We start from the raw sequence: 16,751 nt of genomic DNA, 5'->3' as shown, positions 1-16,751 counted from the left end.
GCCTGTTTGCACAGCTGAAGGTCAGTTTGTTCACTATCAACACTGGCCTCTTTTCTAAAAATCACTTTCTTTTACCGCATTTCAGCCACTAAACTGTCATCGTATTACGGTGGGCGTCCATATGATCCCAAAATTAGTCTCCTCAGACGTTTTCTCTAAGGTAAGGCGATGAGAGCGCGTGCAGGGGGATTGTGGGAAAACGAAGCAGGTCAAAATGAAGTGAACGAAGCCGACCGGAGCGCAACTTTATGCAAATGAGAAGCAGCGAAAACCCTGAACTTTGGCTCTTAATCAGCGCAGAGGAAAAACAAATAACTTGCTCCATTCTCTATGAGCAATATCTCCCTCAATACCAAGATTAAAAATACTTTTTCTACTTTTTTTTTTTTGGTCATCATTGGCATTCTGGTGGCTTTTTAGTCTGTAAGGAGAGAAAACTTGCCACATGACGAGTTCAACCGCTTGAGCTCGTAATCACTTTTTGTCTGCGTGAGATTCAGAATTTGCATTTGCAATTATAAAAATACAAATGCATGAAAATACAGAGAAAAAAAAACATTTTTTTACCAACAGACAACACCTGATGAGACTAAAACAATGTAATTAATCACACCAAATCATAAAAATAATAATAATTAATATTGCAAAATGAACAGAAGGAGATTTAAAGGGGAAATCACCGCCTTGCTCGGTCAGTTTTGCTCCGATTTTGCTTCGATAAAGTTGAAATATGGACGCCCACCGTCTCTGCTGTGTTAGTTTGGACTCTATTCAGCTGTTGCCGCCTCTCCTTCTTCTCCTCCTCCTGTCCCTCCATCCTCTCTGTGCCATCACCAAACTGACCCTTCTCATCCCGCTCTCTCCTCCTCTCCTCCCCCGCCTTCCTCCCCACACACCCTCCAACATACCACACCACCGCCGCCGCTGTGGACGATGACGATGACCCCCCCCCACCATCCCATCCCACCCCACCTCCACCCCCACCTGTAGGACGACAAGTACTGGAGCCGGCGCTACAAGAACAACGAGGCGGCGAAGCGCTCGCGGGACGCCCGGCGGCTGAAGGAGAACCAGATCTCGGTGCGCGCCGCCTTCCTGGAGCGGGAGAACGCCGCGCTCCGCCAGGAGGTGGCCGACATGCGCAAGGAGCTGGGCCGCTGCAGGAACATCCTCAACAAGTACGAGAGCCGGCACGGAGACTTGTGAGGAGGACGCCGGACGACGAGGAGGAAGACGAAGAAGAAGGAGACGAAGAGGAGGGAGGGAGTGGGAGGGAGTGGGAGGAGATGAGAAAAAAAAGGGTACAGGGCAACCCAACAACAGCAGCACTTTAGTTGAAGTGGCGAGGGGCGGGGCCAACGTAGACCTGCAGTAAGCGCCGAGCCACACCGGGCGGAAACACCCACACTCGTCCCATCAGCGTGTGTGTGTGCGACGCCACGGGGTGCAGCGGCGGCGAAAGCTCAGCGACGCCCCCCCCGTTGTTGTTTTTCGTTTTTTTTTTTTCCCCTTCGGTTTTTAAATTCGATTCTCTTCGGGCCGCGCCGCTTTTTTCCCGCTGAATCCACACGACGTACTGTATCACCTCCAATCACCTCGGCAGCTCAACCTTGCGTCACCTTTGCGGGTGCCGTTGCTTGCGCCCGGTGCCGCCCGGCGTTTTCGCAGGTAGTGCGTTGGCCCGCGCTCCGGCCGGTTCAAACAGGGTGTTGAATTCACATTATGCCAGTGAAATCTCGCTTTTTAAGCTCACGACAAGGAGACAAGCCAGGAGAGGACAGACGTGTCATTTTTTTTCTATATAGGACAAAAAAAAAAAACATGTATATTTTTGAAGGCAAGACTAGTCCAGCGAAAAAAGAGGAGGAGAGGGAGCGAGGAGGAGGAGGGATGAGAGGCGTGGGGGGTTTTCGTCCAGAACGCAAAGAGATTTTGACATAGGATTACTGTATATTTTTCTATTCGCAGATGTAGTCAGGAGGAGGATTTTGGAGATAATCTTTTGTATATTTTATATATGGGTGGGCAGGAGGGAGGGGAGGGGCTAGGGGCCGTTAGCTAGACAGTCGAGGGGCCACACGAAGCGCTTTTCCTCCCAGCTGTATCGCTAAAAAACAACAAAAAAAAAAAACGACAAATAAATCTATTTTCAACTTTCACGAGGCTGGTTAGTCGGAGGCGGAGACGCAGCAGAGAATGTATCACGGTTGAATCAGGTATTTCACACGGTGCGAGGCGAGGCGGGGCGGGGCATCTTAGTAACGATTGTTGTTGTCGGGACGGACGCAGGAGGAGGAGGAGGAGGAGGAGGAGGACGAAACAAACAGAAAAAAAATTGTATAGTTTTAAGACTTTTGTGTTCGTTTGTTTCTTTGTGGGCTCGTTCAAGCACTTAATTTGTTATCTTCTCTTTGATTCCGTGTCTGATTTTTAGAAACAAAAAATTTTTTTTTTTTTTTTTTTTTGTCGGGCTTTTATTTTGGTGAAGGAGACGGGGGAGTAAGAGAGAGACAACGAGAGGAGAGAAGCAAACAGCAAATACAGAGAGACAGTGTGGAGTCATTAAGCGTGAGCACAGCTGGATGTGAGCAGATGTTGGAGGATAAATAAGTTTGCATTTAGTTGGGTAAATGCGCGCGCGCACACACGCACACACACACACACACACACACACACACACACCACGGTCGCTCTCTTTCTCTCTCTCTTTACTCTTCGATCTGCAGATGCAAAACTGAAATACAGACTGGCTCAGGGTTGATTATCTGCCCGGGCTAAGTTTAGCAGAGACTGAAACCTTCAGCGCGCACACACACACACATGAACACACACACACACACATACTCACAAACACACACACACATGCAGACCACCCACAGTTTGATCCTTATTGTTGTTGTTGTTGTTGCTATGGACTTATATGGTGCTGATCTGATCTGATACTTCACCTTCACACACACACACACACACACAAATCCAGATACACACACACACACACACACACACACACACCGTCACCAACAGTACTCAACTGCCTATACCCTTTATCTGTCTTTTGTTCTTTTCCGTTTCTTTGTTGTTGTTTTTTGGTTTCTCTCTCTTTGTTTCGATGCGTATTGTATTGAGGAATCATATATAGATTTACACACCAACATGTCTATACCTCTCCTTGAAACTTTACCCAATGAGAAATGAGAAATGCACCCTACTGCTACTGTACCATACAACTGTACTATTGAATATTAAACTATTCTCTCACTAGATATATATGTGTATATGATAAATGCTTGAATTATGTGACTAGAGCTGTAATATACATAATTTGAATATATCGATTTAGAACATATATATATATGTATTTATATGTTTATATATCTATATATACATATATATATATATGATGGAAATGATTGGAATCATTTGTCAATTTTTTCTTCTCAGGTGTTTTTTCGGAGATATTAAAAAAAAAAACACGCAAAAAAATCGAGTTGATCACGGAAGTTGTGGCTCTGTTGGATTTATTTTCACTTTTTTTTTCTTTTTCGTTTTTTTTTTCCTGTCGCGAGGCTTTCCAGAGCTGGTTGCTATGACAACGGCCCGGTTTATTCCTGACTCCAATTGGGACGGCCAAAGTTTCTCCTCAGACCGGTCCACGGCGGCATCTTTTCCGTTTTTTTTTTTTTTTAATTTTATTTTATTTTTGCTCTCAAGACACTTCTTGTTACCTGCTATACAGTTACAAATTGCTAGTATTATTATTATTCTTGTTGTTGTTGTTGTTGATACTCTTCTATATTTCTTTTCAGTCTTGTTTTCTTCGGGGCGAGCTGTAATGCGATTTTCCCCCCCGGTTTATTTCCAAGAAACACCTTTTGAATCAGTTTCCCACGAGCCTGTTCACTGTCGGCACCATCCACAGAGACTGTTCCCGGCCCCAGGTGTATTGTGGGGGCTATAGTTTCATCCTTGATATTTCCTTTCTTTCTTTCTTTCTTTGTTTCTTTTGGTCTTTGGGAATACAATTTAACCTGATTCACAGACACAAACTTTTGAACTCTAAATCCCTGGAAGAAACTCCCAGCGCACGCTTCTCACACCCCCCCGTCTGCTGGCGGTTTGAGGAAGCCATGTTTTTTTTAAAATACCTGGGATTTGGGATTTCTTTGCAGATGTTTCAGAAACTTTTTGACAGTGCTATTTTTCTATGTAACTGTGTTAATCGTGCTACAACCTTTTTTTGGCGGGCGTTTGTGGCCCGATCCACACGTGGTGGCAGTGATGGTTTGCTACTGTATGATAAACGGCATTGCGGGTATAATGATAATAATAATGATAATAATAATAATAATAATAACGATGACAATAACGATGAGAACAATAATGTACACAGCCTTGTTATTATCCCTCAACTTTGTGGATTCTCAGCTAACTTCTCCTTGTTGTGACTGACTGTTATGAACTACAAGTCCCATGAGCGCAACACTACCTGACTCTTCACCAGTATTGTGTGCTGTCCACAGGGATGATGGCATATGTGGTCTGGCTTTTATCCCCCCAAAACACCAATAAAGGCTTATCCTTACTCACCGAAAGAGCTTTTCTGGTGTCTTCTCCCTTCATGACAGGTACGGCCTGACAGGTAACGTGTACTTCCATGCTCAGATACTCCAGAGAGGAAGAAAAAGAGTCATGCACCTTTGTTATGTGTGAGTGCTGCTTTAGAAATGAGCGCCGCTCGGTGTCAGAGCGTCCCGACACGAGCCGGGGAAGTGTTTCCCCCCTCACGCTCTTTGAATCAGAATCAGAAATGCTTTCTTTTATCCCAGAGGGGAGACCGGGTTATGTGCAGCTGCTCATGTTCTCAACAGAAAAATATGTATGTGCAATGACAAGAGAAATGATAAGAAATAGAAAAGGAAAATAAGAAATGTAAACTATGTGCATTATGAATCTCTAAAAAATATGTGCATTAATCTTAATTTGTAAAATAAATAAATAAATAAATAAAATTGGTATGTGCATTCTGTAAACAGAGAAAATAAGAAGTTGAGCATATGTTAAAAATCTACCTATAAACACTCTACTGGTACTAAATTATTGCACTTATTGCAAACTCCAAATCAATGTTGAAGGTGCCACCTGTAGTATTTTCAAACATCAGTTCAGTTTCAGTTCAGGTTTATTTGTATAGTGTGATGCTCATGTTGTGTTTTTTTTTTTTTTTTTTTTTTTTTTTTTTTTTCCATCAGCTGTTCACTTTAGTTAGAAGTTAGTAAGAAGTAAAGTATTTCTGATTCTGATTCTGAATTTACCTCAAGCTGCTTTTCAGAGACCCAACAGGTTTTGGCTGAGACCATGAACCACAGCCTCCCACTTAAGAAAGCACAGGGCGGGAAAAAAACTCTTTCATCAGGGAAAAAACCTGAAGCGGCCATCTACCTCGAGCATCGGTATTTCATTGTCAGATTGATTATCATGATTAGTTCTAATTGCCTCACAGAAATGGGACCATTGGTGTTGTTAGGCCCTGCATTTCCAAACTTAAAGGAAGAATGAGTAATACTGACTCTTTAGTAACATCTAGTGGCGATCAGGAGAACTACAACATCAGGCAGCTGGATCTCCTCCTCCACCTCTGATCTCCATCCCGTCCCGGTCGTGTTTCAGCAGATTAACTGGATTACAGCTACAGTCGACATCACTCTGAAATGTCAACCAAACAGATGAAATATTGCTGATTATTAACTTCAGCTAATCTAATATTCTCTTAGATTCTCTCCCAGGGCGTGTTCAATCTGAGTGACATTTGTCTGCAGGCCTCAGATACACTCTTACAGATGTTAGGGATGTTTTTTTCTCTTTTTCTCATTTTTTTTTTCTGATCAGCCTTTCACTTCTGTCATCAGATTTCCTCACAAAGCCCACCTGCTGACAAACTATGGACAGTGCAGGGTTGAAGCTCGTTGATCTTTTTAGGTGCAGCAACCACCAGATATCAACATGCTGCATGTGACGCCATCAGGTATGTTGCGGTGCTTTAATCCCTGTGTGAACGCAGTCTCTGTGAAGCTGGGAGATGATAATGCAAATTGTCTCGCTGGGGGAGATGTATTCACACAGCCTCAGCACCTGCGTTTCATCTTCAGGGGATGTGATGCACGAGGACGCCGTCGTCACGCCAAACTTTTCAAACAGCAGTCGGTCAAACGTGGTTTTGTTATCCGTGGTGATGTCTGCCTGGTTTCACGACACAGCGGCTCCTGCAGGGTTTTTCTCAGTTTCAGTTTCTCAGTTCAGCCACCATGCTTCATGTCTGGACCCCATGCAGATGTGTCAGATACAGCAGCAGAAACCAGATGTTTAGTTTGAAGCAGAGGTGGAAGTAACTAATTACATTTACTCATATTAATTTAATTAAGTCGCTTTTTTGGTGCACTTGCTCATTTTTAAAGTGTTTTCAGTCATTTTCCTTTTACTTCAGTACATTTTTGATTGTGTGTTGACCTTCAATGTCCGATTGTGGGACCTTTCACAATAAAAGCTCAGCCCGCAAAGATGAGAAGAGGAACTTGCCTTTACTTTGCTGCTCCAAATTTCACAATAAAAGCTGCACAATGAAAAATTGAAAGTTGGTGATGGAGGTGAGGACTATTTAGACTCAAAAATGGTAAAAATGTGGGATATGATGTGCTTCTTCCCCATGTGTCAGTTGAGTCTGCAGGGTCCTCGCTTCAGTTTTAGCGTAATGGCCCTTTAAAAGCATGTAGTTTGCAACGACGCCTCCCCGCTGAAACAAACACTGAGGTGAAGGGAATTATTTTTTGACGGGTCGGCTCGTCTGTTGCTATTGGCTACAGTCCCACTTTTCTTCTTCTTCTTCAGATCTCGGAACGTTGCCTCACCATCCAGATGTTTGCTCATGTTGTCGAGTGATAATTAACATTAACAACAACTTGTGCAGCACGGAAACCACGTCTCCTCTGCGTCTCGTTGCACAACACCTCAAAATGAATGAGAGGCACGTTTTCCCATCAGGAGGCACAAGTGTAACATTGAGTTTCTACTGTGAGTGAAGTGAAGTTTTCATTTGAATCAACAGTTTTCGAGTCTAACCTGTGAGCCAGCCTTCACCAAACTTTCAGATGCCCAAACCTGACTTTTAGAGCAGCTTAAACGAATCTTTTCACATGACAAACAGGTAGAAATCAGTGCATCTGAATCATATTACAGTCACATAATCCAATTTAATGTCCACAACACATGATCTGCATTTCACTTTTGGCTCCTTACATGAAATGTCATGAGCCTGAGCTGAAAAACATCTGTGTACATCTGTGATTTTCTGTTTTATTGATCGCTCCCTGGTTTGAAGCTGAATCGTTTGTTGGCCAGAATCCGTGCTGCTGAAGTGTCTTTGAGCAACACACAGAGGTCTGGTCCACATCCTTTTCTCCATGCTGGCCTCATGTCCACACTCGGCTCTCCAAAGTGTGTAAGTTTGAAAACACGGGTCAGGGTTTGTGATGTGGAAAAGGGAAAACTGAGCTTTTTGAAAACACAGACGTAGGATTGGTGTCACCTGTCGTTCTTCCAAAATGTCACACAGGACATTTTACAGGTTATTTTCTTTTTAAAGTAATAAGTTACGACAATATTACTGTCTGTGTGCAGTAATCCAGCACTGATTACACCACTTATGTGTTACTGTCATCAGAATAACCACAGAAATATGCATTCTCGGCATTAAAAAAAACAAAAAGCAGGTAATAAACACATGGAGAGGCTCAAGTTTATGGCAGTTGATTGTAAATCCAGTGGTGGTTTGTGATAACAGCACTATCACTACTGTAGTGTCAGCATGACCTGGTCTCCATGGCAACGTTTGCTTACCTTCAGATTGTTTTTTTAGGAGAATTTTGTTGGCATGCTCTCTGGAGAATTTTTTTCAGGAGGATTTTGTTTCTGTTGTTGCACTGGCGGAAGCGGTATGGTATGGATGGTATGAAAAAAAACAAAAAACAATAAACACTTAATTTCAGGTTGTAACACATTATTTGACGTAGTAAATGTAATAATATTACAGAAATCCTAATAATAACATGGTATATGACTTTGTTAGTGCTAAAAGTGATGTATTCCTGTATCGTTCTACCTTTGTAATGTGTTCCCTTCTACATTGTTAATCCAGTATCAAGCCTGTGCAGGTTGGGCACGTTTGCCTGTCCCGGATCGATAGGAGACCTCATGTTTTGGTGCGTTTCAGGTTTTTGGAACATGGTATGAAAGCAGCAGTGGGGAGGAAGGAGCACCAAAACATTATTTTCAGGTCTCGCTCCTGCACGACCTCAGACCTTGATCTGGGGAATCTTGATCGGCGTTAAAGCCCACCACCTCCCTGATGCAGAGGAGAGATGGAGCTGTGAGCAACATCTACGTGCTGCAGCGAAAAGAAGCTACGAGTGTTAAAAAGCTACTGTTGAATCCTGCGAGGCCTCCTCCCTCTGCTGCGCCTCCCTCCGCTGCACCTCCCTGCGCTGCGCCTCCCTCCGCCGCCACAGATCTGTGAAATGTTAAATAATGAAATAAATGCTTTACACAGAAAGTGCAGCAGCAGGCCATTGGGAGGCACTAGGGCCATTCTGACAGCTCCTCTGTTCTGATGGTATCAGAGGATCACATGCAGTGTGTGTGTGTGTGTGTGTGTGTGTGTGTGTGTGTGTGTGCGACACAGGGAGAGCAGGGTGTGCATGTGGATGTTTGTGTTTCTGTGTGCTTATGGGTCTGCTTTCATCTGTGTGTGTTTGTTACTGTGGGTCTGCAACTGTACATCTGTGTGTGCGTCTGTGCATATATGTGTATGTGTGTGTGTGTGTGTGTGTGTGTGTGTGTTTGTGTCTCTGGCGTGTGTGTGCGTGTCTGTTCAAAGATGCTGCTAAAAACTGTGTGGACTAGATGTGACGCTGAGCCCCCTCGACCTCATTGTGTCTAACTTAACACACCATCACCTTTCTGCTGTGTGTTTGTTGTTGTTGTGTACTAGCGTGCGTGTGTGTGTGTGTGTGTGTGTGTGTGTGTGTGTGTGTGTATGTGTGTGTGTGAAAGAGAGAGATAGAGAGAGAGTGGATTACCCCTCACCACCTGTATCTGGTGGGCTGTTTCAGCTGTTCTCCGATGTTTGCGTCACCGGCTCCCCGTTGTCACGTTACAGACCATCTGGTAGGCCTCAGCGAGCCAAAACACACAGCAGTGAACCGAGACGGGCCGAGCCGGGCCGGGCCGAGCCGGTCTGAGCCGGGCCGGGCCGAGCCGAGCCGAGCCAGGCCGGGCCGGGCCGAGCCGAGCCGAGCCGGGCCGAGCCGGGCCGGGCCGAGCCGAGCCGAGCTAAGCAAGGATGAGCCGGGCCGAACTGAACTGAGCCGAGCCAAGCCGAGTCGGGCCGGGCCGGGCCGGGCCGAGCCGGGCCGATCCAGGCTGAGCTGGGCCGAGCCGAGCCGGGCCAGGATGAGCCAGGCCAACCGAGCTGAGCCAAGCTGGGCTGAGCCAGGCCAGGATGAGCCAGGATGAACCAGGATGAATCAGGCCGAGACAAGCCAGGACAAGCCAAGCTGAGATGAGCCGAGATGAGCAAGGATGAGCTGAACCAAGCCAACCAGGCCGAGCCGAACCGAACCGAGCCGAGCTGTGCTGAGCCGAACTGAGCCAGGACAAGCCGAGCCGGGCCGAGTTGAGCTGAGATGAGCTGAACCAAGCCAACCGGGCCGAGCCGAGCCAGACCAGGATGAGCTGAGCTGCTGAGTTCAGTCTGCCTGGAGATTCCTGTAGAAAATGTCTCGGGGATCCACGTCGTGTCATTAGTGCTGAATTATTATTCGATTCATTGACAGAAACTTACTTGGTAATAATTCTGATATTCAATAAAAGGAGCAGTTCACCCAAAATACAAGAACACAGAAGTTATTTTATCACTCACCCCGGCGCAGGCTGTCCTTGAGAGTTTCGGTGTGATTTGGCGAGGTCGAGTGTGGCGCATGGAGACGGGAGAAGGTCTGCACGGATACAAGCTCCTGCAACACTTGTGGCATTTAGAACAACTTTTTTAAAAAAAAAAAATGGATCGATCGATATGTTTCGGCTTGTGGCCTTCGTCAGGGTCATCACAGAACACGTTACAAACAGCGTTTTTAAAAAAAGGGCAGAGGCGAGGCTTCCAGTCTGTCAGCACAGGTAAGCGGGAAAATATCATTTTTGTATTTTGGGTGAACTGCCCTTTAATTGTTTGAGTCATTTCTCAAGTCAAAATGCCAAACGTGTTGATTCCAGCTTCACTAGGATGACTGAGATACTAAGATGGTCTGATATTTATAACATTTTTATTTATTTATTTGTTTATTTTGGCTGCTGGTCAGACTGAGGGAGACATTTGAGAGAGTTTTGAAAACATAACTTTATTGATCACTTCATCAGACTTTGTCATTATTTTTCACTCGTTTACACAATGAATGATTAATGGATTAACTGATGGCACAGGAACTATTTTAGGGAAATCCACACACACACACACGTCACCTGTCAATCAAACGCCATGGGAACAGAGTCTGCAAGAAAACAGAGAAGAAGAAGCAGAAACAAGGACAAGAACAAGAAGCAAGCCAAAACAGTGTGTGTGTGTGTGTGTGTGTGTGTGTGTGTGTGTGTGTGTGTGTGCGCGCGTGCTGTCTTCTGGCCTCAAGGCAAATTAGGTGAGAGGTGAGCCGTGAGCTGATGTTCCACCTCCCGTCTCAATATGAACCAGATGGTAGGCCATCCTCACACACACACACACACACACACACACACACACACACACACACACACACACACACTGCATCTCTTCTTTCTCTGTAATTCATTTCAGTTCATTTCAGTTCAGCCCAGTTTATTGGCGTTAGCACGTTGCATTCCATTACAAACACACACACAACTAAAAATATAAACAATAAACAATATATCAAACAAACAGTTATTGAATGAAATGAAAGGAAATAAATCAATCAAATTAATTGGTGAATTAATACGTTTGCAGCAGTGAAAAACGTCCAAACTTAAAGCTTAAAGTTTCACTGCAAAGAAAAATCTGGAACTTTTTTTTTTTTTTTTTTTTTTTTTGAGAACATTTCCCCTCTTTACACTCTGCAGATATCCCCTCAGTCTCCTTGGTCGCCATGACAACCACCTTGTAACACCTTGTGTGTGTGTGTGTGTGTGTGTGTGTGTGTGTGTCCACAGAGTCTCAGCCTCCTCCTGGGTTCCAAGAAGTGTGTGTGTTTGTGTGTGTGTGTGTGTGAGTGTGTGTGTGTGTGTGTGTGTGTGTGTATGTGTGTGTGTGTTGTATTTCCTCCTCCTCTCCATTCATTTTCCCATAGAGAAGACTTCAGAGCACGGGATGTGAGAGCGTGCTCCTGCTGGGCCTCTGCAGCGCCCCCTGGTGGTTCAGGGTAGACGCTCGTACTAAAGAAAACACACACACACACACACACACACATGCGCGGCGACGCACAGAGACTTCCCAGAAAAATGATGAAACAGAATGAAAGTTCCATCGGAGGGGAAATGGGGCTGAGCAGCGGCTGATGGTGGCAGGATACTGCAGGGAAAATAGAGTAAAAAATAATAATAAAGAAAAAATAGACACAGCAAATTGAGGTTAGAGTGTACAAACACTCAGCCGGCACTCTCAACACATTTACAAGAACACATGAGGCGCCGGCTAACTTTTCAAGCTGCATTAACACTTTTTTTTTTTTTTTTTTTTCCAGCAAGTGTCAAAAAAGTGACTGCGTGTTCACCTAAACTTCCTGCCTGCAGGGCCCAGATAAAGAATGAATAATTAAAAAATAAATAAATAAATGAATAAATGAATAAAACCAGCAGCTTTGGCTTTGTATGCAACATTCATCATTTCATTATTGCACCAAGCAGCATTATTCAGTTAATATGCAAGGCCTGGTCTTGCTATTTGCTAATAGATGGCCGCTGTCATCGCTTCTGACTGACTGACGTCTTGGTTTTTCAAAATCATATTCATTTAGCATCCACATTAAGATTAATTCTGCAGCTGAAATATTCCCGAGGTGTTAATTCAGGACCTTTATGGCGCAAATTTGTAGTTTTGTGGTCATCGACACCACTGGTCACTCGCTGTGTGAATATGAATTTAGCTGAACCCGCCTGCAAGCTACGAGGAGTTCAGCTAATTGAATGACGTGTGGCGACCCGAAGGATCTTTCTCACATCAACTCGAGGGACGTGGCGACTTCCAAGGCCGAGTTTGACGAAACGCAGGCGCTGAGCCTCGGTTTGGTCTTTTGCTCGTGACCTCGTCAGGTGAAGAAATCCTGGTGAAATCGCTCATTTGGAAAAGCTGCGGATCTCCATCACAGCGCTGCCCCTTCCACACACACACACACACACACACACACACCTCCGGGATGCTGGAGTGGACAGAGCGAGCCGAGGCATGTTGATGAACCGGAGCTTCATTTTAATGAAAATCAAGTATTCTCAAGGCCTCGGCTCACATTCGAAAAAGCTTTTATACGCCGCTTTTTGTGTTTTCTCTCAAACCCACAAACTTCCAAGGATTTTCAGGGCCTACCGGAATTATTAATTAATCAAAAACACATTTATGTCTTCCTAAGCCGTGCATGTGCAGGTGTTGTGTTTGCCGCTCTCCATCTCTTTGGGAGAATGTCGCTTCAAATGTCTCATCGTGACCCAGCGTGACCCTGAACGCCCCGCGACACCCCTTCAACATCCTGAAACCTCTGGCGTGTGAGATAAATATCGATCATCGCTCGACGGGGAGTGTTTTTTTGTGTCCCGTGATGCTCTGAACGCTCTGAAATGACGACCAAAAACTCATTTTTTTTGGTCGTGAAACAGTCGAAGTTAAAGATCCTGGATATCAGCACAAGAATTTGAGCAACTTCAGTCTAAAAATATCAGCATCCACTGCAGCAAGTCAGCCTCCACACACACACACACACACACACACACACACACATACCCCACACCTACTAGTCCTCACACTTCTGACAGGTCTGAGGAGTGTGTGTGTGTGTGTGTGTGTGATAACGAGGTGGGCAGTGAAATGTCAGCGGCAGCATACTGATGAGAGAATCAGGCAGCCCGATCTAATTGTCTGGCTGCTGCTGCTGCTGCTGCCGGGACGTTCGAGGGACTCAATCAGATAGAAATGCATCATGGGAGCTCGACGGGCGTGATTTTAGCCGACGCCGCTCACGCCGAAATCCCGCTGATGTATGCGGCCGCGCGTAGCTCGTTACAGCCGGGTAATGTGATGTAATGTGATGTGTGTGTGTGTGTGGGCTTGTGTGTGTTTGAATATGTGAGACAATCAAATATGACATCATTGATACAAGTGGGACAATTTAACCTGAGCCTGCAGTTAAAAATCCCTTTGGATCTTTTTTTCTCGTATCACCTGTAGAACTGAGGCTCAAACAAACAAACATCAGGAGACAATTCTTTTTTTTTCTTTTCTTAAATAAATTTTTCTTTCCACACCAAAAAAGTAACATGTTTACATCACCGGTACCACTTTTGCTTCTTTGTGCACGCTAACTTTGATCATGCACTTAATTAGAAATAGTAGTACTTTCTACTATTTCTTTCTCTCTTCCTTTATTTCTTATTCCGTACATTTTTTGGCCTGTAACTCCTCCTACAGCTTTCGTTTTAGGCCCACACAATGAGCTGGAAAAATGTGCAGCCCGATTGGGAGAAGTTTGCTATTACTTTTATAAGCATTACGACTTACGGAATTTTCGAAATTCCGATTTTACGGAAAATTTCGGCCATCCAAAATGAATGGCCAAAACTTCCCAAGGCTCTGAGGCGCAGAGCTTTTGACCTGCGTCCACGCACCAAACACGAAAAACGTGCGTCTTGTGGAGAAGACGCGGGGCATTGATTTTCAAGCCGCTCCGACTTTGTGTTTTTCCGCAATTCCAGTTTGAAGTCGGAATTTTGGAATCAATGCACACTAATGGCGGAATGTTCGGAGTGCCAGAGTGAGTGACATCACGGCTAGAGTGCAGCAGCCCTGGAAAATCGTCTAAAAATTTTGTCTTTAACTTGCTCTCCTGGCCACAATTTTCACTCCACATGCATAATTCCTGGTAAAGTAGTAAGAAAACTAGTTTAGCTTTGAAAAATGGAAATACAAAAGCAAAGTAGCTTAAATTTTTTAAATGGTGACACTTAACGAGGCAGGAGTGCCAGCTCTCTCCTCCATAGACTCCCATTATATCTGGAACCCAAAATTTGGGGAGAGAAGGAGAAACACCCACTTTTTTAACTCGCTCTAGGGCAGACATTTTTGGGAGTTGAAACATATTTTTAACACAGTTTGAAAGCCCAAAGCGTTACCTTTCTCATGATACCTTTAATTTTCTGCTCGGAAACCGCGCACCACAGTTACTCTTTCAGTTTGCCCACGCAGTTTCCCCAGAAACTGCACTATTCTAGTTTAAATTTAAGAATTTATATTCCCTTGTGACATTTGGGATGACGTTTTTGTCATTTGACTTTATTTTCCCCACAGTTTTGGATCGATCCTCAAAAAAATGACTTTACCAATTCATGTAGGAGGTAAAAGAGCCGTAGCTTTAACACTAAGCTGCACTGTGTGTGACACTGAGACCAGCGGGATTTTCTGAGTGGTTTTGTTTCTTTCTAATGCAGAATCTTCCACTTTGGAGTAAAATTCTTCATATTTTTCCACACACTTTGCATCGCTGGTAATCCAACATGTGTTAGCTGACACAGACCCAGCGAGCCGCTCTGTGCGTGGGTTCGGGAAGCTTTGCCCCGTCCCGCGTCTGACACCGCATGAAATCTGCAGGACTCGGTTTAGATACAGACCAGTGAGAGGAGCACTGGTCTGTACACACACACACACACACACACACACACACACTGCAGCCGGACAGGGAGCTGCACGTGCTCACGAGGCCTTCGGTGAGATCGGGCGCCACCGTTGCGCCGCGGCGTGATGTGATGTTAGGATGCATCTTAGCTCGTCGGCGCGGCATCAAAGGGAAGACTCACCTCAAAACAGAATTCATGTTTTTGCTTTGATCACGGCCGTTTTCCTGTGATCTCGGACAGTTACATCAGTTCTTGTGAAGATTAACAACTCTCCCCACGGGCAGGGATCCGGACAGGCAATCTTGTTTTTATTTTATTTATTTTTTTTATATATATAATCTATTACTCTCTGTGTTCCAAGATGCACAACACCCAAAACAAACAACCAGGACAAATGCAAACATGAAAAATACCATAATAAACACCCATTCCATGGCTTAACTTAACTTAGCTTCATCTTTGTTGGATTTTAACGTCAGTCGGTATTCAGGCACATTGGGAATATTAAAAAATGAATGATGGTCCAATTACAAAGAAGGCTGTTTATGTTAGTTCACATAAAGCTGATAAGAGTGATATGTCACTGGACAGCGACAGCGTTTGTAAACCCAAACTGGACACTGGTGCATTGAAAACGACACATTATTTTGCACACTGAAGATTGGAGATAAGCACAAATCATATTTAGATGTGAAATATTGGACCAAAAACAAACAAACAAACAAACAAAAAAATCACTGTTACCTCTTTAACTTGTCAGTAGGAGCTGAGTGGGAATTAGAGTTCTCATCGGGCCTGAAAATTAAGACCCGACCCGACCCGGGCCGGACTGGGCCAGCCCGAGGCCCGACCCGACCCGACTAATTAGCCGAACTTTAGGCCCGACAGCCCGATAAAGCCCGAAAAAAAAAAAAAAAAAAATCGCCAAATTCGCCATTATTTAGCAGAGACGCACTGGCCAGCATCAGGCAGCTCACCTGTCAGATCCGGCAGACCTGACGGGTGGGCGCGGTATCGGACGGTGCCGCGTCCGGCCCGCCTGATGCCGACTGATGGTGCAGCGGCATGTGCGGGTCAATACGGTAGTCTAGAAAACTGGAGATTTTTTTTTCTCGTGCGCCCCCAAGTAGATTGCGCCCTGGGCAGTTGCACTGCCCATAGCAGAAACCGTCCCTGCTGCCGAGCCTGCCAGCACAGCGGGATAGCCTACTGCTGCAACTCTCTCTAACTTGTTTGCGCTGCGCTCGCACAGCTGTTTGTCTGTCTGTCACTGAAAGTTTAGCCTCCAAATCCAATCCAGTCTCTCACTCTCTCCACCAGTCACATAAAAATGAAACGTCATAATCAATAACACAACACATAATTCTATTTTTTTATTTACAAAAAAAAAAAAAAAAAAAAAAAAAAAAAAAAAAAAAAATCCCCCACAGAACCCGAAGCCCGACCCGGCCCGCCCAAGTCACGTAAATTTTAGGCCCGACCCGACCCTAACTCTAGTGGGAATCTTCTTCTTTATCATGGATCAGACTTTTTAACAGCATCAAAGCAAATTATTTGACATTGAATGGTTATTGATACGTCACCCTGCACCCTTTAAAACTTTACCACAATAAAATGAAAATTAAAAAAATGTATGTAGTTGTGTGTCGCTGCCTGCCCAGGACCCAAATGTCTTTCTGGAATTCACTGTGAAGCTGATTTTTTGGCGTGCCTAAATATCACGTCTCTGGGTTGACAGTGTCTGTCTGTCACATTTTTGCTGGATAATGCTGCCTATTCACAAGTATTGATAGGGAGTGCAGCGGCGGCGCGGTGCCGTG

At 44.7% G+C, this 16,751-nt stretch overlaps 1 protein-coding gene across 1 annotated transcript in view; it reads left to right on the top strand.

Moving 5' to 3' along the window:
* The window catches only part of dbpa (D site albumin promoter binding protein a), a 29,675-nt gene extending 28,441 nt beyond the window's left edge, over positions 1–1,234 (top strand). Inside the window, exon 5 of the mRNA XM_030063493.1 lies at positions 991–1,234. Coding sequence (XP_029919353.1) covers positions 991–1,206 — 216 coding nt within the window. The 3' untranslated portion in view covers positions 1,207–1,234. The remainder of the gene's footprint in view (positions 1–990) is intronic.
* The last annotated feature ends 15,517 nt before the right edge of the window (positions 1,235–16,751 follow it).

The sequence above is a fragment of the Myripristis murdjan genome, chromosome 11 (genome assembly GCF_902150065.1).
Source record: "Myripristis murdjan chromosome 11, fMyrMur1.1, whole genome shotgun sequence".
Lineage (NCBI taxonomy): Eukaryota > Metazoa > Chordata > Actinopteri > Holocentriformes > Holocentridae > Myripristis > Myripristis murdjan.
The sequence above is the reverse complement of the archived record's forward strand: the minus strand, read 5'-3'. Positions and strand labels throughout refer to the sequence as shown.